This window comes from Saccostrea echinata, unplaced genomic scaffold (genome assembly GCF_033153115.1).
Source record: "Saccostrea echinata isolate AGI-Se365-2 ecotype Australia unplaced genomic scaffold, CSIRO_AGI_Sech_v1 ptg000008l, whole genome shotgun sequence".
Classification (NCBI taxonomy): Eukaryota; Metazoa; Mollusca; class Bivalvia; order Ostreida; family Ostreidae; genus Saccostrea; species Saccostrea echinata.
Window position 1 is genome coordinate 11397740 of NW_026889757.1, and position 22773 is coordinate 11420512.

A 22773-nucleotide genomic window follows, 5' to 3' on the forward strand; every position below is an offset into this window, starting at 1 on the left:
CCTAGAAATTCTTGGAACATAAAAATGTTAGTAGTATATAGGTTTTTAATTTATAAATTAAAATTTTGGTTAAGAGGAAACAATCGATAGAATTATAATTGAGGAACAAGACAGAGGAAAATGTCATTAAGTGTTTGCCATAACAGTTTTATGATAGAGAGGAGTAGAGATTGGCCTCTACGTATAAATTTACAAATATTTTCCCTGAAAAAACTACAATTTCTAATTTTAAAAATTATTTTTTTTTTTAAATATCATTAATTGATTGATTGATTCTCTTGTAATCTTTCTTGCATAAAATAACTTAGAAACACAAAAATAAATAGACCTAAAGATCTAAAATACTTTAAATAAAAAGGGGTTAAAGTTCAACTGGAAGAGGAACACGTTTACTAGTATTGATTCCATGAAAGCACACGCACTTCCAGAAAAAGTCAAAGTTAATGAAGTTCTTATATTAGTTACAAGTGGAGTGATAATTTTGAAAACTAGGATAAACATTATCATTTAAGGAACAGTTATTTTCAGAGGCCCAGCCCTCTCATTCATTTTACGTCATCATAAATAATGCTTGTTTTAGATTTAAATGAAATTTTCACTGCAGCTGTAAAATAGCATTATTTAATTATCAAATAAGAATAAAATGCTAATCTATAATAAACGTATATACATTCAAAATGTTTCATCTCTTTTGTTACATTTTAATATTACTGTTTTCAAAGATAAAGATTCTCTTGAATTTGGTTTATTTATTAATTGAGATAAAGGTCTCTGTGCAGCCAAAGTTCGTACAATGTAGTGGGAGTAAAGCTTTAGGCGTAAGTGTTCGTGTGGTCCCACTAAAATAGTGCCCTTTCTAATAAAAAAAAAAGTTTTATACAATGAAATGAAAAGCTACATGTAGCATCAAGCAAAATTTGCGAATTGAATATCTTAAAAACATTATTTGATGGTATAAAATCATTACTGTAAAGTATATATTTGAGTAAGAAGTTTGAAAAGTTAGACAAAACAACATACAAACAACAATAACAACAAGAAATAAACAAAACAAAAAAAATCAATGTACCACCAGATCAGAGGGAGAATATATAGAGTTAGTGACAAAACAAAAAAACATTCATGCGTTGAAAATGATCGATGTAGAAATGTTTTGAAAATTTATGAACTAGAATTGAAATATTTCTGTTGTAATGTGAATCTTTGGGAAATAACCCCTGAAGATTTCTAATTTTGATCGGAACCCCCACCTTTAGAATGAGTTACAAATTTTCATTTGAAACTCAAACTTTTTTAAAAGGATTTTTTCAGCAATTTCAACAATACGGGAAGTATGCTGGATAGTACTACAATAAGAAAGAGAGTACCTCTAGTTGCCAGACTCCAAATTTAGTTTCATTTTTGTTTTGCTGTTCTATGAAGTGCATTGTATTGCTTTAAAAGCCATTAAATTTTAAGGAGGTATATATTTGGTTTTGAAAATAGAGTTTTTTTTTAAAGTGCAAGTACTGTTTTTATATTCACACAATTGCATGTTTTAAAACTTAAATTGGTATTCTTAAATGAAAAATTATTCAAACATTTATACAAGGAAAAATTGAGCGTTCTAAGATTTCAAGGTGACAGTCAAGAAAATAGATTTATTTTGAGCCATTCTATAAAGTAAATTAATACATAAACACAACTGAATTGATCTGAGCCTTATACATATTAAGAAAAATCTATTGGTTGTAATTACAAAATCCATGAAGACTGAGTTGAATGATATATTTCGTAATGTCGATGATGTTATGGAACATTTTTAAATATTTAAGGGCGTTCAAAACAGCCTCTTGTCACAGAAAGTTCGACTGCAGTGCATGCAGTTTGGTGGTGTAACAGGTTTATGGCAGAGGGTTTTGATACACTCCTCCACCACCCCACCTACAAACAAATCTCAGCACTGACATGAACAAACGTTATTTTTTAAAATCTTCATTTTCTTTAGCTCACCTGAGCCAAAGGCTCAAGTGAGCTTTTTTGATCTGTCTGTCTGTCTGTTGTGTTGTCTGTAAACTTTTCACATTTTCGACTTCTTCAGGAAGTGCCACACCCTTTTTCAAGGGGAGGTAATTAAGAATTAGTGAAAATTTTGTGACATCTTTTAAATATCTTCTTCTCAAGAACCTTTGGGCCAGAAACTTGTGTGAAATCTTCATTACATAAAGTAAATTTAAGTCTGTTCATATCATGTCCCCCGGGGGTAGGTCGAGGTGGCAACAGGGGGTCAAAGTTTGTAAAGGAAATATCAAAAATATATTCTCCTCAAGAACAGTAAATCTATAATTTATCATATTAATACAGAAGCATCCTCAGGTAGTGTAAATTCAAATCTGTTCATATCATGATCCCGGGGTAGGGTGGGGTCAAAACTGGGGATCAAAGTTTTTATATAAGAATATGTAGGAAAAAAATCGTTAAAAAATCTCTTTCTAAAGAACAGCAAAGCCATGATTAGTCATATCAATGTAGAAGCATCCTCAGGTAGTGTAGTTTTAAGACTGTGCAAATCATAACCCTCGGGGGTAGGTTGGGAGCAAAACAGGGATCAAAGTTATACATAGGAATAACTTGGAAACACCTTTAAATATCTCCTTCTCAAGATCAGCAAAGCCATTATCAATCATGTTTACATGTATATAGAACCATCCTTAGTGCATATTGAAATTTGTTCAAATCAACTGTTCCTTCGCCAAGCGCTCGGCACTTTGAAGTGAAAGTTGCGGATCCTTCGGATAAGACCTTAAAAACCGAGACTCCGTGTCACGGTAGGCGTGGCACGATAAAGAACCCTCACTGCTCAATGGCCCTGAATGCTGAGTAAAGGTCTAAATTTGAAGCCATTCACCGGTGTATGGTGACGTCTCTATATGAGTGAAAAAATAATTATCGAACGGGACATAAAACAATATACATTCAATCAATCAATCAAATCATGAGCCCTGGGTGTAGGGTTGGGCAGAAAAGGGGGATCAAAGTTTAACATAGAAATATATAGAAGTGTTTAAAAATCTTTTTTTCCAAGGAACAGCAAAGCCATGATTAATCAAATTTAGATGGAAGCATCTGCAGGTAGTGTATATTGTTCAAATCATGACTCCCAGGGCGTCCGGGAGCAGGCTGGTGCCACAATGGGCAATCAAAGTTTTACATGGGAATACATAGGAAAAATCTTTAAAAGTCTTCCTCTGAACAACAGCAAATTCATGATTAGTTATATTTATAAGGAAGCATCCTCATGCAGTAAAGATTGAAGTTTGTTCAATTTATGACCTCCTGCGGTAGGGTGGGGCCATAGAAAATGATAAAAGTTTTACATAAGAATATGTAGGAAAAGGAATCTGCTGATGAAGAGTTACTCAGGTAACTTCTTATAAAGAAAATCTTAATATTTTTTTCAAAATTTTGTTGCATGAAATTCATGTTTTTTAATGACTTAAAAATACAAACGTTGAGAGGTAAAAACAGTATAGGCAGCTATGTACTAGTATATACATAGCTGTAGTTCTAAAAGGAACCTTTAGCTCTAAAAGGAACCAGTCTGGCGCAGTGGTAGAGCGTCTGCTCTAGAGTCGCGGAGTAAGGAGTTGATCTTTACGTCGCGGGTTCGAATCCCACCGTGGAACGTGGAGACCATCCCAAATGGAGTTTATCAACATGAAAGATTGTTGTAAGCTCCCCGGGAATGGCCAAGCTTAAGTTGGGGGCGCTACAAAATAATAACTGGCAGTACTCCTGTACTAAAATCCTTGGTCACTTGGTAATAGGGAAAACATAAGATTCATCTTGGTCTCAATAACATTTATTAATCATGCATAATATAGTTTTCATCTGAACAGGTACAATTCATATTGGTGGCGTCTACCGTACAGGCTACTATTATAAAAAAAAGGGGGGGGTGTACAATGGCTTTAGTAGGATGATCTCCAGAGTTAATTACAATAAAATAGGTGTCCAGTGTGTTGGGAGATAATTGTCGAACATTTTCTCACCTGGAATCACAATAGTATGGCTATGGTGAAAATATGGGCGGATCTTGGATCTCTACTTTGAATTTACGCGCCTGACAACTCGGCAAATTATCTGATGACATAATGCGATCGCCCCCTATATATAACCTTCGGAAAAGGGTCACATGACAAGTTTCAACCAATACAAATGCTGTACGGCGACGTTCCACCAATCACGACAATGTACGACATCGTACAAAATAAAAATCGTGTCGTACTGTCAAACAAAGATGTCGTACAATATGGATTATAAACAAACCCAAGAATTAAGAAGTGAAAAGACAAAATAATCAATAAATATGGATTACAAAAGATGTGTCTATAATAAGTAAGTAAACAATTTATCTCTGAAACTTGTAAATTTCACAGAAGTAAACTTGCTGAGTATGCAGACGATATCGCGGATGGATAAAAATATAGTACAAGTTTTAGACACATGTAATCGGGAATAACAATTACTAAAATGAATATTAGAAATCACAATAATAATTAACATAATTAATAGCAAGTAATTATGCCAGTAATGTAACATGAATAACATGAGGTTAAATACGAAACTAATCTACTTAACATGCACCGATAAAGATGGCAGACAGGATGTAAACAAGTTGCATGGCAGCAGATGATTTAAAGTGTTGCAGTTAATCTACACATGTAGAATTGCTAAAATAGTGACAGTTAACTCAAGAAATACATGCAGATTTAAGATGAAGGGTAACTAATTCATAGTATGTAAAAATAAATGCGAACATTAACATTCCTGACCAATTCTAGCACAACGTTTTGACACACATGAAATAATATTACAAGTAAAGTCCACCCGCCCTACTATGATTACACAGTAAACCATAGTAAAATTTTAGACATCTGACAGGTCCTTACATTGTTTTAGATTGTGAAAGTTGTGGAAATTGAATGTAAGACTCAAATTGTAAAATAGCACATGTTTTTATTAAGCAGTTAAGACATGCTGATTTATTATTAAAAAGCCATTTCAAAAATATATAGTGTCTCGTATCTCTTGTTACATTTAAAACGTGTTGTTTTTTAAAGATTATCTTAAATTTGACTTACAGGTTTTAAAATTGTTAAAAATACAGGAACTTAATGCTAAGTTTGCGAAGTGCACCCACAATTCATGTAGGAGCGGAGCTTTAGGCATTTATGTTCGTGTAGTGCCCACTAAAATTTTACACTTTTGCAAATAAAACTGAGACTTCAATTGAAATGACATTGCATACCTATGCCAAGCAAAATACGCAAATGTAGTGTTGTCACATTGTACAAATATATAACATTTTATTGTAAGTAGCGTTAAGTAAGAATTTAGAAAAGTTCAAACAATTTTGGAAGTATAGTCTTCAAAAGATAGAATTACTTGTATCCACAGATCAGAGTACGAATATCCCGAGCTTAGTATGACAATCAAAAATACAAAAGTTTGCCTTGTAGAGAAGAACAGCTGTCGAGACAAGTTAGAAAAAGGACCTAATGATAGAATAGAAATATTTCTGTCGAAATGTGAACATTTTGGGGGAAAAGACCACCTGTTTCCAAATTTTGATGGAAATCCTCACCCAAGGAGTTTCAAAACTTCAAAAACTTCAATAAATCTAAAATTTTTAGTGTTTTGTTTGTTTGTTGTTTTTTTTTTACAATTAAAAAATTCCGGGAAGTATTTGTGTATGCTGTGAATATTATTTCAGTAACTCTTATTGAGTCTACTTCTAGTTTTCGGTCTCCCAGTTTAGGTTGAGTTTTGTTGTGTCAGACGAGAAATAATAGAATCTGTATCTGGTTTTTGGTCTTCCCCGCTGTTTTTCTAATTTGTTACATCTTATTAAACATTAATATTATATAGATGTATATAATTTTTATTAATAAATTTTTATCAATTAATTTTTATTATAAAAATATAATGTAGAAACAGGAAGCAAATAATTTTTTTGGAGGACAGTATCGGGGATCTCTCTAGTTCTCTAAATTCTTTAAAAAAAAACCCTCATACAGACATTTGATGATAGTACACACCGATCTGAATGCAAGAACCAATAATAAAATAGCCAAAGACCAAACAGTGAATGCCATAATTTTAATTTGTTCAACATTTCTCGTTTATCTTAGGTGGATTAAAAACAATTATAACTTTGATTAGTTCAATGAGTTCTGACAAATATATCTTTCAAACATTAACTGGATTTATTTAAGATCACATTTAAAAAGACTGAGATGAATCAATTATTTCTTTTAAATACCCCTGGTAACATAAAATTGAAACATATGTATATACATGTTCACTACATGTACTTCTAACGTGAAAACAAATTTATAAACAAACCCTTTGAAGTGGAATAATAGCTAAATTATGAAGTTGAAGAAAACTAAAGAAGACAGAAATTTAGCATATTTTGCTTTGTTGACACATCCTCATTGATGCAGTGTCATTCAATTAGAAAATTTGTACAAATGAACCCTAAAAAAGTAATATTTTCAGCAAAAAACCTTTATTGAAAATGCATGAACATAAAAAATACATTAAAGTGATAAAACACAACAAAATAACTACTCTGAATTTTTGATCACAGCTTAAAGATGAAAAAAATGTTCAACATTGTAAACAATACATAAAAAAGATTGAGAACATCATTTAAAAATGATGTAATAACAATTTTCATTAAAATATGCAATATTTGACTCAAGCATTAAAATGGCAGATATACTTTGATAATACTTATGAGATCACGAATATCCTGAGCATTTTGATGATTAATTCATAAACATTGATACATTTTGTCATCAAGAGGTAGCACAGAGTGATATTGAGAGTCTTGAATAGAGCTTCTTTTACAATTAAAAAAATGGATGCAATAAAAATAAATTATTAAGCTATAAAATATTCATTACATTAGTCATTTGCAGTATAAACAATATATCAAAATATTAATACATAAACATAAATTCTTAAACACGAATCAAAAACTAATGATATTGATATAACATCTGGAACTCAAATGATATGTTTCTAGAGCACAAGTTTATAATAATACAACAACAAACACGGGCGGATAATTGTCACCAAAGAAATATTATAATTTATACAAAAATTGGAATTTAATTAAAAATGTTTATAATTGATAAAAAATCTAAAAATATCTTTAGTACACTTAACATAGTTCAGAATGAGCCATTCATAAATGTACCATTTTATAAATTACTTCACAACACAACGATCCCTTAGCTTTACAAAGCCGAGTTTGGATCTTCCAAGAAGTCCTTCAGTGCAACGTACTTCAAAATCATGTTACTAAACAATTTCAAACTCTGCCTCATGATAATGTAATCTCGATCATGATTTTCAGCCCTTGACATGGTTCGGTATCGCTGACCCATGGAATGAGTTCTGTTGGCAAATTCTGTGACCTGGGCGCTCTGGGACGTTAGGGCGTTGGTCAAAACACAGAGAATGGATTTCAGACTGCGGAAAATGTTATTCAGTATGGGTAAAAACTGGTCGTTTTCATACACATCCTCGTCCCAACGCACCTGCTCGAGGAAGATCATAACCACGGATAATTTATGGTAATCTTTGAGCAGGATATCAGTCAACTAAAATGAAAAGCAGAAAAATAAACATAATGATTAACATTGACCCATGGATTCAATTTAAAAATTAACATGTCTAATGTCTACAAGAAGACTAAGGGATCAATAAAGAACCGAACAGATCTGTCTAAAAATATGACATTACTTTTCTAGCCATAAACTGATATTTAGTATATAGAAAAACAACCCATATTTTTCAGCTATGATATCTATTGCAATTTCCTATACCCTATACGTGCATAGCTCTTCATTTCCAAAAGGTTCAGTCTACAAATGACCATGACTATCCAGCCCTCATAATTTACTTCTATTTGAGGAAATTTTAAAATTCGGTAAAGTACAGAGATAAGGATGAGAGTTTACGAAAAAAAGGTCAATAAAAGATTTTCGTCTATGGCATCTTTTTAAACTTTTTTTGCCACTGCCACTGTCAAGGAATATCTGTAGATACTAATTTCATGACAATTTCAAATTTTCTAAAACATCACAGTTTTATTCTCTCCACCTGTTGTTTAGTCATAGAAACTAAACTTCAAAATTCCACTGGTAAGGAAAGAGGACTCCCCCGACCGGAAAGTGTATTGAAGTGTATTGAATTGCCACGTGCGTTTAGTATGGCCCCTCCAAATCGGAAAACGCGGAAGAAAGAAATAATATAACGCCGGAGTAAAGTCTCAATTTCCGTCTTTTATAATAAATTGGGCATATTCTATTTATATTTTAAATAAAGTGGGTCAAAAAAAGCAATTGATAAGTCTCTATAGTTATTTTCCTTACACTCAAGGTTTTATATATAATAGTGAAATACACTGATTACATACTGCTGATGTAAATAATAACAAAACAAAGATTTTTTAATAGGTTTACCTTTTAGCATTTTTCGACATTCATAAACTTAAGTATAATTTTATAATTGGATTGGGATTGAGAATCTTGACTTTACATATTTTGAAATTATCTATATTGTTTATGTTCATTGATTGAGATAACCTACGTTTCTTTCTTCAAACATGCGCATAGCTCCTTTGAAGGAGGGCGTGGTTGGAAATCCGTCCAAACGGAGATAGGCTGCATCTAAATTGTTCTCACAGTCACCTTGATGTATCCTCACCTGAGTCTGTAATAATTATATTGAAGTATTAAAGTATTATCATCAGGATTTAATTTTGACAGAGACAAATGATACACTTCCAATAGATTATTGTGAAATTTATATACTTTCCTTGTGAAAAAAATTATGAGGAATCTTCTAACGTGAACAGATAGATATTGTATACCCAGATATCTATACTTGAAAAGCATGGAAAGGTTTTAAGAGGGGTCAATAATCAACGATTTAGGATTAGATATGATCAGGAAACGTACGTAGTTATGTTTCAGTTCTTCTATTTTCTCTTTTGTTTCTTTCATTTGATTTACAAGTTCCCTCAAGATCTGTGGGAGGGGTTGTACCGTCGGTGTTATACTCTGCAAGAAGTCTGGCAGTGCCACCTGCGATGCTTCCGGTCCTGCGCAAGGACTTCTCCAGTCCTCAAATCTTGAGGCTAAAGTTCGAATGGGGTTACCAAAAACAAGTAATGGAATAACTGCTAGCACGGATAAAGTCAAGATACCTGGATACAAAAGCAGAAAATGAGTCAAAATTTGAAAATATAATATAATCTTACTGCTCAGTTCATAGATGAGTCATTTTTATTAATTATATAACTATTATTTCATGGATCATTTGCTTTAACACGATATGTAAAAATGAGTTTATACGCTGATTTATTGAATTTTAAAGTTAAAAATAAATAAACCAGATTATGGTATGTAATGAATGAAATTAAATGTTAATTCATAACTATATTGCTTTACCCATTGTTATTATTTTCTTGATCGTATTAAATCGATTATTGATCGTTATCAATCATTACGGCTTATATATACGCAGGATGTTGCGGAAGTCTTTTTGATTGGATTGGCGCTCGATTACTTCCGCGAGAGTCACATGCTGGTAAAGCCCGTTTAGAAGAGTTGCAGTGAGATGTGAATTTGGGGATGAGAATTTTCAACCTTGCGGACTCTGGTCATCATCAAAAATCATATGTGATAAGGTTTTTCAATACATATTCAGAGGATTTTGTCTATTAGGGAATACTACCAAAAAATTATTGGATAGATCGGAAAAAGTTACAAGGATCGCTGTGGAAAAGTTTCCCATTTTTCTTAATAGAGACCAATGGCTTTGAAATTGGTATAATATTTTTCAATTATTAACTTAAAATTATGTAAATTTTATCTTATACCCAGTTATTAAAATAAAAATCATGTTTTACAATTGATACTAATTAGAATTTTCAAAAAATACCTAAAGAAAAAAAAATTAAAAAATGAATAAAAGAAAAAGAAAATTTGACCCTACAAACTTATCTATTTTCATAATTAAGGTTTTTCTTTAATCAAAAACAAATCAGAGTAAAAGAAAATACATTTATTTTCTTTATTAACTATTAAAGCGACCGGAAACCATGCATGGATCAATATTTATTCACTTCATTTCTTGTTCTCCCCCCCCCCCTTTCTTTTTTATATGGTTTTGGTCAGTTACATTTATTTAACCTAATAAATATGTCAGAATGAAGCGTTTCGGGTTAACAAACCTTTATGCAAATATCATGAATAAAATAAGAAATATTAACTTAGAAGAATGAGTATTGTAAAAACGTTATGGTAAATCTAATTTCAAAGATATTTCTTCTAAAAATTCAATCAAGCGTTTTTCTTTCTTTTTTTGTATTTTTTAAGAGCAATTCTTCAAATAATTATAAAATGCTTCCCATATATCTATCTATCTATCTATCTATCTATCTATCTATATATATATATATATATATATATATATATATATATATATATATCTATATATATATATATATATATATATATATATATATATATATATATATATATATATATATATATATATATATATATATATATAACTTTTAAAAAGGTAATTTAAGTATTGCATAATTGTAGGTAGTTGAGAAACCGAAAGAATCTCTGGGTTAAAACTGAGGAAATAAGTAATTTTTTTCCGAAAACAAAGTTTTCTAGTAGTCATCAAAAGAAAGCACATGCTTATGACACCTTTCTTCAGGATAGGGATCTATTTGATCTACAAGGAATATATTATGTGTGATAAAGGGTTTTACACGTCATATCCGAAAAAAACCCTCTATTTGACAACATCCAAGAGACATTTACATTATATTGTACTTATGTAGAACTCTTACTTTTCAGTAGAACGACATTGGGATATATATTCCGAAAGTAATGTCGTCCTAAAACGTCCAGGTTATAAGGGATAAATGTTAGATGTGTTGTGTACATTGTTGATAGGCCTACGTACAGTATGGTTTCATGTTAAATTCTAGTTACTACAAAGGAGACTGATAAAGATATATATGCTGTTTTGAAAAAAAAGGTAGGAAAACTGGAAATCAAAACTCATTTGTTTTGTTTCTGTTTTTAAAAGTGAGTGCGACCACTCGTTTTACGAATTATGAACCTTTAATGGTTTGAAAGTCTAAGCGACTTGAAAAAAAACAACGTTAACTTGATAATAATATAAAACATGTGATAATACAAATAACTTTATGATTTTAACACAATATTTGATCTACCCAGCATGTATATAATGCTAATTTCCTCTAATGAGGAAAAAATTGATGAAAAGAGGTATGGAAATTCAATATTTATTTAAGAAAAGTAAAACTTAATTTTCAACTCCTTTGACACTTTTTGTTAGCTTCTTAAATTTTCTAACGTACAGGTGTATTAGCTTGAATAACATGGATATATGAAATTTTACGTTGATTGTAATCAAGATGAAAAATAATAGTCATGTTATTCCCTCAGTCTTTTTATGTCCTTTAGACATATATAATGTAAAAATTTTTCCGCGAAAGAGCGTGTCTGATATGTGTTTAAATATAATATTGCTATTGACATATGCTCTTAATCAGAAATGCTAAAAGTGGGTTAGAAGTTCATGTTGGAATAATGTACACAATTCGTATCTAAATCTCAGTTATTGATTAGATCGTTACGTAAACTAATAACTAAATATACAACTCTGTAGATAAAAATTAAACTTAAATGATGAATGTTTTGGGAAAAAAATATCTAAAGTTTCTGATATCAATACGCTAGAACATCAAACTTTAAAGAATCACATTTTTGTATTATAATACAGAAATGAGAAACTTAAGTTTGTATGTAATGAAATAGGAGAAGATAGCGAACAGTGATCGATATATTAAAAAAAACTACGAACAATACAAATCTGTGAACGGGACATACAATGCGGATACCTGGACATTCCAGAGGTAGGATCAGGTGTCTAGGAGGAGTAAGCATCCCCTATCGACTGGTCACTATGAGCCCTATATATTGATCTGGTATTTACAGATTAATCCGTAGTCAAATTATGTTAAAAAACAAAGGCCTATTTAAAACGATATTAGACGAATATTAAGTAATAAGAAGGAAACAGATGAATGGACATAATATTTCTCTATATACATCATACATCTGATGAGAATAATTGTAAACATTATACGATAATGGCGAGAAAACAGGAAAAAAATTTCCTTTCCGCATTCTAATAATATTTCCTACATCAAAATTTATAATGTGTTGGAATGGATTTTGATGAGGTAATAATAAATAAAACATTAGCATAGCAAGTGACAGGTCGACAGGGGATGCCTACTCCTACGCACCTGATCCCACCTCCTGTGTTCCCTATCTTTGTCCTGTTCCCGATTTGTACTCTCTATTGGAATATCTGCACCTTTAACACATTACACTTTGATCTCGCTTTTATTTCCTTTATACTTTTTTTTTCAGTTATACACAAGTTCATAACCAGTCTATGAATAATTTTATTTGATGTTCACTCTGTTTATATATCAGCTTCATCTGCTTGTAATTATTCTTACCACTATTTTGTTTTAAAATTAAACGTCAATTCTGTTTCCGACTGAATACCAAGTAGTATTCATTTGTGAGAACCTTCTGCAAATTAATTTTTTGTAATGGAATTACTCCCCATTATCGTTTTAATTTGTATCCTATCACATTCCCATTCTTTATTACCTAATACATGTATGCTGTTTTGCTTGTAAAAAGTATTCATGTATCTGCTCTACTGCATAGTATTTACCAATGTACATAAACATGAAATCATTCTCTTAGATAATGCTAATTATGAGTTATCTTCCTTAGGTTTAGATTTCACTTTGAGAATGCTTTCTATACATGTACATTACCGCTCTATTCAGCTTAATTTTTTTAATTCGATATTAAAACTTTTAAAAGCAATGTCATGAAAAACAAGATAATTAAAAATATTTCATGGCATATTAAAATCGAATCTAGTTTTATAATCGGATTTTGGTACTTTCTCAATGGTTTCAGAGGAACCCGTACATATTTCTAAATTACCAACATTTATAACCGTTAATCACTATTTTTCACGGATATTTATTTTTCGTTGTTTTCGTGGTATGAAGAAATCCACGAATTCATATCCCCAACGGAATGTTAAAATTGCATATTTTACAGTTTAGGGGTCCTCCGTTAACTACAATATCAAATACCCTCGAACCAGTGATTTTTTCTTAAACCTCGTAAAAGAGATTTAAAAGTATCAAGTCAAACTGAAAGTATATGTACTTTGCTCAACAGCGTAAACCAAACAAATTTGTTGGTCTTGATATTACTTGAATAACTATGTACTAACCAACTAAAAATTCTAGACAATTTATAGTAGACTAAGGTCCTTTCATTTCTGGACATCTAACACATACTGCATTGATATTAGTTATAAAGGACTACTCTTTTTGAACCAGGGGTTTTAAACATAACAACGATCTACTTGGATGTCGCTCATTCATTTAGACAAATAACAATCATGCCGTGTTTGTAAAATAAACATAAGCTTTCTGTCAATTGCATATAATATGCTTTCAAATATTCAGGAAAAATAAAATATTCAAAGGTACACTTTACAGTGATTTATAAATATGTGACAGAATAAGCCCCCTGCCGAGGAGTTCTGGAAAGAGGAGAGATACATTCCAAGTATTGATAGCGGGCTAACTACTCAATCATGCAAACAGTTTGCATGCTAGACGTCCAGAAAAAAAAATCATTCTTGATATTTTAACGGAGTATCCCAAATCGGGGGGGGGGGGGGGGGTGAACGTAGAACCGTGGAATGACTTTAACATTTTTGTTAAATGTTAGGCGTTTATCATGTTTAGACAAGCAGGTTGCCAGCTAAACGTCCAAAAAAAAAAAAAAAAAAAAAAAAAAAAAAAAAAATCTGCAAGATTACTAGAAGTACGGAAGAATATTATTAAAATAAAGCGCATTTAAATAAATATATTATGTAAAAGCAGAATATATCATATAAGCAACTTCTCCTTACCCAGGGGGCCTTAACTCAGAAGTGGTATAAATCAAATGTGGTTTCCTCAAAACTCAAAAGAATTTAAAGTCAAATCTCCCCTCCCCCAAAATCAATAACATCAAAACGTATGACTTTTTAATGCGTTGTACAACCATTCCTCATGATAAATAATTAAGAATCAGGCTTTTTGACTATCGCTTCTTCAATACAAAGGAACTGGAAAATTGTCATATCGTGTGATTGAATATCTTCAGAACTATTTTGTTAAATATTATTCTGACTCATTACAAGTACTCTAAAGTTGATACTTAGAAGACAACGGAGTTCCTCATTAACAATATCTATAAAGTTTTTGGAGACAATTTGATGGGTACTAATTGTGCACCTTTATTATAACTGACCTGCTTTTATATTCTTATGAAACAGAATTCTTATGAGAAGAAGAAAACTCTTGCTCTGGCTTTTAATTTGACATTTCGAGATTATTATTAATAAACAATAGCTGTAACAATCCATATGTCGACTCGATACATCCCAGTTAACCCCCCCCCCCCAAAAAAAAAAAAAAAATACAAGAGAGACTGCCCATATGCATCTTTTTTATGTTCGGATGTTTTACTGACTATTGACGTCAGTGAACAACTAACATCTGAACTACAACTGCATATGACAAATATGGTGACTTTAACATTTCTATCGTCAACATCCTGTGTTTATTTTCAATATTAATGGTGCACTATCACTGCATATGATATTTATGTCTCCCAACTGATTCACTAGGCAGCTGGCTACTAGCAAATAAGTTGATGTTTCATGTCCTTCAACAATTTTGCATTTCGCAAATTCTCTGGTCGTTATAAGAACCTTGTCTGGAAATAAAACATATATTTGGATCGTATTTTGACTTACAGGTGTCATACAAATTAATAAGCTATTGAATTTGTAATAATCTAGATTATGGATGACCCCGTAAAAGAGCACAGGGTGGATTTGAGCGGCCATCAAAGGATGTTCACTCCTTCTAAGCTCCTGGTTCCGGGGCCATAGACACATTTCATTCCAGTCTTACTTTTCTTCATTATGTGAAAGTGAGACTGAGATCAAAAGTGAAACTCGTCTTGGTTTTATGGCCCCGGAGTCTGATCCCGCCTCTAGTGTATCTAGGGGTCCGTGTTTTTGTCTTTTTTCACGATTCGTATTGTTTACTGAATTTACGAGACTGATCTTCGCCTTTTCTTGTCCCGCGCTTTCGCGAAAGGGAGGGGGCATTAAATTGCATTCGTCATCAGTCTGTCTGTATGTCAAGAACAAAACTTTAACCTTGGTCATAACTTTTCAAAAAATTTCAAAATTAGGGATTTCATATGTACAACCTTTTTCAAATATACTATAATATTTTTGACCCCGTGACCCTGACCTTGAAATTTGACGTTCATTTAAAAAAAATATTAACATTACTTTAAACTTGGTCTTCAATTTTTAATGAGAAAAGATATGTCTTTCATATTTCACAGGTACATTACCTATAACAAGACCTATCCAAGTATTTTAATGACATTTGAAACTGTGACTTTGCCCTTGCATTTGATCTAACTTTAAAAAAAATAATGTTGGTTATAACTTTTGAATGGGAGAAAACAGGACATTCATGTTTGACCTGTGCATTACCTCTGACAAGATGTTTCCGAACATGTTATGATTTTTGACCCCCTGACCTTGACCTTAAAATTTGATCTAATTTTCAAAAACATTAATATTTGTGATAACTTTCGAAGGAGAGAAGATAGGGCTTTCATATTTGACATGTACATGGTCAAATTTCTACGTATTTCTACGTAGAAAAATGACCCCAGTCATGTGACAAGACGTTTAAACCCATAACCTTTACTTTGAAGTTTGACCTAATTTTCAACATTGATAATAACTTCTGAATGAGAGTAGAAAGAACATTTATATTTGTCATGTGCATTTCCTGTGACAAGAACTTTTTAAATGTTTATGATTTTTAGCCTTATGACCTTGACCTTGACGTTTGATCTAATATTAAAAAATTAATATTGCTGATAACATTTGAATGAGAGATTATCTTTTATATTTTGACATTTGCATTACCTGTTTCAAGACTTTCTGAATGTACTTTTTGACCTCGACCTAAAGTTTAACTTACAGTCTTCTTCATTTTTTGTTTTACATTGGTAATAAGTTTTGAATCAGAGAAGAAAGGGCTTTCATATTTTATACGTACACTGTACATTACCTATAACAACACCTTTCGGGTTGTATTATGATATTTGACCTGAAGACCTTGATCTTGAAGTTTGATGCAGTTTTGAGAACTTAAATCTTGGCGGTAACTTTTACTTATTCAAAATTTATATCTTTTTGTGTGATGGACAGACAAGACAGGACACACAGTCAACAATATGCCAAAAATAACTGCATCCATACCACTACAATACCGAAAGCGGAGACCACAATTCTTTGAATTTGCTTGTTACATATATTTCAAAAGCCCTTTGCATGTTCATTATTATCATGTTATCATTATTAACAGTTTGCATGCTATATATCCAAAAGTAAGGAGGATTTTTAAGCATGCAATGATCTTTAATATATTACCATCTTCTTTTCACCATGGGGCCTGAATCAAGGGGAATCAAATTTCCCAGTTCTGGGAGAGGGTTTAGTGCTTATTACAATCATGCAAAATATATTGCCTCCTTGGTATCTAGGAGTAAAGAGTTTTTCAAAACAGAAATGAACTTTCAACATATGACTTATTTAGTCCGATACGGGCTTGAACTTCACAGTTTGTGTAAAATGCTCATTGCATAAAAATTATCATAAGCATGCAAATATTTTGCCTCCTTGATGTCAAAAATAAGGGAAATTCCCTGAGACATATACATGTAATTAGTTTCAATATTATTAACTAAGCTTCACCCTAAAATCCTTACTCTTAATTTACGAGTCATAAGTTTAAAATTTCGGTAATGTGTTCATTACTTATACAGTAAAACTCGGTTATAGCGAAGTCCTGGGGACCTGTGAATTTAATTCGCTATATCCGTAATTCGTGATATACATCCATATAACGATTTCGTATAACTAAAGATGGCGAATTCGAAATATACACGTTTTCCTTCAAGTATTACTTCCTAATATGGTAAGGAAGCAATTATTACAAAACATACCTTGGATAACTAAGGTTTTATTATGAATTGAAATTTGTATTCAAATACTTAACAAAAATAAAGTCAGTTCAATATATCAAATGCTGAGATCTATGAAAATTCGTCATAAAAGATTTATTTTTAACCTGTACAGGACTCATAATCAATTAGCTATATCCCTAAATTCGCTATATTAGAGTTCATTATAACCGTGATATTTTACAAAGAATTGTTAAGAATTTTGCCGGGGACCCCGAAAAACTTTCAATTGCTATATCCGTGAATTTGTGTAACCATGCCAATAGCTCTAGCGCTTGATGCCCAGAAGTAAAGAAGAAGGTTTTTGAAAAATGGTTTTAGTGACATCAATCAGGCCTCTTTAACTATAGACGCTTAACAAAACTTAACATTTTTACTACAAATAGTTTCAGTTAACGTTGTGTCTGTTGAACATGTCAAAAAAAAAAAAACAAAAAAAAAAACAAAAAAAAAAAAAACGGCTAACTTGAAAAAAATTACTAAGTGAATAAAAATTCTGTCAAACAAATTGTTATCATATAAGAGAGTAGTAAAATTTTTTAATCAGTGTTGTGAAAGAAAAATCCTTTGTGATCTACAAAATTTAGATGTCCAGGTATAAAGTAAAAGCAATGATGTGAAGTCAGAAAAATAAAATTTAATGACCAAGCCACCACAGACACCATCCTTACATCCATTAAAAGTAGAAATTAATATACGATAGTTCCCTGAATATCAGAGGACTTTAAAGAGATTAAATGTCCATATCTCCAATGTCCTGCTCATTTAAATAGAAACAAATTTGATCGAACAAGGTAGCAAACAAAAACACTGATGCCCGTATGGTAGCTTATGGCAAAGTTTAAAGTTTCTCAAATGCAATTCAAACTCCAAGGTCAAGGACAAGAGATCAAAAATGAAATTACTAAAAGAAAGGACCGATGTCAATTGATATACCTGGTAAATATGAAAGCCCAAGCAGCAACCATTCAAAAGTTATGGTCAAGGTTAATATTTTCTAAAAGTGGATAAAACTTCAAGGTCAAGGGTCAAAATTAAGACCTTGTCATACAAAATACATGTATACATGGAAAACATAAATGCCCTAGCACCAACTGTTCAAAAGTTATGGCGAAGGTTAACGTATTTCAAAAAAAGGCCAAACTCCAAGGTCAAGGTTAAATTATTGGTATCCCAAGGAAATTCTTGTCACAAGGAATCCACCTGTGAAATTTGAAATCCTAGTACTAAATGTTCAAAAGGTGTGGCCAAGGTTTTTTTTTAAAAGTGGGTCAAACTCTAAGTTCAATGTCAAAAGGTTAAAATATATACACCCATGGAAAGGTCTTGTCACAATAAATTTAATACACATGTGAAATACAGTGTAAGAGAGCCCTAGCACCAACTGTTATGACCAAAGTTAAAGTTGGGTAAAAGTTTTGCAAAAGTAGGTCAAACTCCAAGGTCAAGGTCAAGAGGTCAAATATGCTGGTACCCAAGGGAAGGTCTTGTCACAAGGAATACACATGTGAAACATGAAGCCATAGCTCCAACTAATCAAAAGTTATGGGCAATGTTAAAGTTTTTGAGAACAAACAGACAAACAGACAGAAGGACGGACAATGCAAAAACTATATACCCCGATTCTTCGATTACGGGGGCATAAAAAGGAAATTGTCTCTATTGAGAAGTTGTGTTTTTTTTGGTTCAAAATTTAATTATTCTGCATCCATGTGATAAGAATTGTTTTTTAGCATTGTAGGAGGTGGCAATTTTTAGCATGTTTCTTAGTACTTCCACTGCATGATTTCAAGATCATTTCCTCCTCGCTATTTATATCAAGTTTCTTAGATATCGATTTTATAAAATATATAGCCCACATATATTTCATACATACTGGAACACACTACATTTGTATAACCGTTATGGTATCTTGCTAGGAAACGTAATCAGAACCTTGTGTAACTTACAGGAAAAGTAACTTTATCCGCAAATACTGACTGGTGCAAATAAGTTTGTTTAATGTTATCTAATAATTAATACGAGAATGAAAGGTCACAATTTACTCTGTTACAAGTTACTTGTATTTAGGTACTTTATTGAGAAAATTGAGCTTTAATGGATTGATTAAAAATAGAAACTCGGGTCAGGATTTTTTTTTCCCTTACGTATTTGCTTTTTTGACCTTATTTTATTGTTTGAAATAAAGGATATTTCTTGTAAATTATTGTAAAATTTTTTAATACTTTTGGTGTCTTGGTTTCAAATACCGAGTCGTATTTTTATCATATTTTTACACTGTTCTTATGGAAATTTTCTTCTATTTCGCCAAAATAATACACTCACTTTAAATGTACTTTTAGTGTTCGAAAAAAATATAATGGAATATTTTATGACGATTACTAATCTTTTCATGACATATTTATTTTAAGGCAGCGTTTCTTCAAAAATTATTTATTAATATGAAGGTGATTTACAATGTAAAGTTAGAGCCACTTTGGCTGCAGTACCGATCTATTTCAGTTTTCTTAAAATTTTCTTAAAATTTATGATAGTTAGGTGAACATTCAGTTTAAACATTTTTAAAAATTTAAATGACGACTTTACCAAAAGATTTGTTACTTATAATTTTATATGTAAGCCTTTTCTCCTAAATTCAATATAACAAAAATTCTTTTCTTTCATCAAATGATATTAAATGCATTGATGAAATATGAGACTACTAGAAGAATAACAAGTACATTATTCTAGATAAAAATGTTATCATTCTAAATTATCACCTAAGAAATCGCTTATCACACATATGTATTTCCTTAATACGTATATCACACGTCTTCCCTATTTAATACTGTTTTTAATATTTTCTTGGGCTTAAGCACAGAAAAAAAATTACAAAATAGATAAAATAAAATTTATTTTGAAAAGAAAGATCAGATTTCAAAAAAGAATGAATTTAGTTAATTATCATTTTAATAAAGCGAGTGTGATTTATATACATATATATATTTAGGATTCTCGTATATTATATCTAAAATAAATATTTAGAGACATAACAATAATAAATATTTGTATAATTATTAAACTGTAAATTTATACATATTATTCCTTTAAAAAAACCCATTGAAACAACGCATTTGATTAAATGTTTTCGACGATTCAAAATAATCTTCCTTCAATTAAATATTTTCCCATTAAGAGTAACTGCAGATTGCAATATACATACCTAGACCGCTGATTAAAACAAACCTCACCTGTCTTTATTTTCATTATTTTCTTGATACCAATATTTCATATCTGCACAGGTCTGGATATACTGTCCATATCATTGTACGCCTACCAGTTGACATTTCCAGGATGTTGAAAAGTTAATTCTGCATGTTTGGCTTTGCAACTCTTTTCTCGTTACTGAGGTTCCTGAGGAAACATTGATCAGATATCAGATATCATACTGAATAGAAATAGATATTTAGGTGAAGAAAGATTTAATATAATTGACAATGTCACGTAGAATACTTCTGGAATGTAACTCTGTATGCATTTTCCATGAATTGACCACTCACCTTGGGTGCTAATTGTATTTTTCTACACAAACATAACTGTAATACATAGAACAGAACTAATTTCATGCCACTCCCTAAATAGAATCCATCCATTAATATATTTGGAGTATACAAAATTAAAAAAAAATCAGATAACTTGCGTCAAAGTACATAAGATGTCCTCTACTCAACAAAGCACTAATCTCGAGCGTAACTTTTTCCTAATGTATCTGAAATATATTAACAGTTTAAAAATTCTCTTCACGGCTCTACAAATTAAAATGCAGCGTAAATTACAATGTTACAGAATACAGTTGAATCCCAAAAAACACAAGAAGCAATCAGAGAATGCAGGAGTCTGATTCGTCGACCAGTAGCGAACCCAATAAGGAAGATCTTGATCACAACCTAGCTGAGAATTTGTTGTAAAGAGATAACTTTTATCTTCGTGAAATACTACCGCGACCCGAAAATAACTACTCGGCAATTCTACAGTCAAAATCACGCATCAAAGAATGCGGAAACGATACTCAAGGAAATGTAGAACAAATACAAAGCAAAGAAAAAATAATCAAACTATGGAGCAAATTACAAAGAAGGCAGGGATATGAATGGGTAGATTAATTAAATGATTTAATGCCAAGAGTGCAAATAAAACTAAACCCTTTCATAACAAAGTCTGGAAATTTGATAAAAGTTTGTTTCATATCACTTCCGTTAGTAATAACGTAAAATTAATCCTTTAGTTTTCAAAATTTGCGCACAATTGGATCTGTAGATATTTTAAAGAAATCGGTGAAAGACTACACGGTTGATATTGTATCAGCATATTGCAGACATATTTGCTCCCTGGCGATTCAAATCAGGAAGTAATTCCTTATCTATTTATTTGATAATTCTATTTTTATATCCAAGTGAAATACAACATCATATAAATAAACATAAAGTGTATTTAATCAATGAATGGAGAGATGCTTGAGGAAAATAAATTAATGTAAAAGGTGAAGTTAACAAACAGTATTCAATCTCATAAATCCATTAAAGAATACAATAATGAATAGGACAAAAACCTGTTACCCTTAAAAACACCGAGAGTGAGATCAGGTGCCTTGGAGGAGTAAGCATCCCCTGTCGACCGGTCACATCCCCATGTATTCATCATGAATAGTCAAATCTTATATTAAACAATGACGTAACAATTGGTATGAAACATTTCGGACAAAATACGACCTAACGATAGGTTGTGTTTGCAAACAAGGTCATTATATATAATAGAATTTGCGAATTGCGGACTTTAAATGAAGTTGTTGAAATCATTGTGACATCAATCTATTTATCAGTAGTCTGCCTCGGTTTAAACGTACAACGTACTTAGAACATGCTCTGTCGTATCGAATCAACGCCACAAACTGGCGATGTTGGAATATAACTACATAAATAAAAGAAGTTGACGATGGAATAAAACTGAAGTCATCCCGCTTGTCGTACAGTTTAGTTGTTAGTTGACCATCATCGTGTACAGGAAGTAAAACATCATATGAAACAGATGTAGAAGATTTGAATCTGAAGAAGTACATGTTACATGTTAAATACATGTTAAGTACATGTTAAAATCTCGCATTAAGCGACTGAGGGGCAAAATGAAAACCAACTATCGTTCTGTGTTCAATAATTCAGGAGTGAAAAAAGAATTAAATAGATTACACGATCAGTATGTACTGGTCCCTGCTGACAAAGCAGGAAACAATATCGTCTTTGTTTGTAAGGCTCATTATTTAAATTGTATTTTAGAGGAAATGGGATTTAACTCAACAAGTGGTAATCCAACTTATACCCATAGTTCCCTTTCTAAGGAGAAAATTCTTCAAAATCAAATGTCAGTTTTGAATAGTTTTAATATTCCCAACAACCAATATGAATTTGAATTA

At 31.5% G+C, this 22773-nt stretch overlaps 1 protein-coding gene across 1 annotated transcript; it reads right to left on the reverse strand.

Moving 5' to 3' along the window:
- Positions 1-7213: 7213 nt before the first annotated feature.
- On the reverse strand, positions 7214-20947 carry LOC133181430 (uncharacterized). Its single transcript, XM_061315940.1, has 5 exons — positions 20867-20947; positions 20558-20720; positions 9018-9265; positions 8647-8769; positions 7214-7655 (listed from the first exon to the last, which is right to left on the reverse strand). Exons 2-5 carry the CDS (start codon positions 20571-20573, stop codon positions 7290-7292), a joined length of 753 nt encoding a protein of 250 aa, XP_061171924.1. The 5' UTR covers positions 20574-20720; positions 20867-20947; the 3' UTR covers positions 7214-7289.
- Between the last annotated feature and the right edge of the window lie 1826 nt (positions 20948-22773).

Excerpts from the sequence above, each read along its gene's own strand:
- LOC133181430 (XM_061315940.1), bottom strand. Across the intron at positions 8,770-9,017 it reads AAGAACTGAAACATAACTAC|ACTCAGGTGAGGATACATCA; the intron begins GTACGTTTCCTG and ends TAATTATTACAG. Across the intron at positions 7,656-8,646 it reads GCATGTTTGAAGAAAGAAAC|TTGACTGATATCCTGCTCAA; the intron begins GTAGGTTATCTC and ends TTTTCATTTTAG.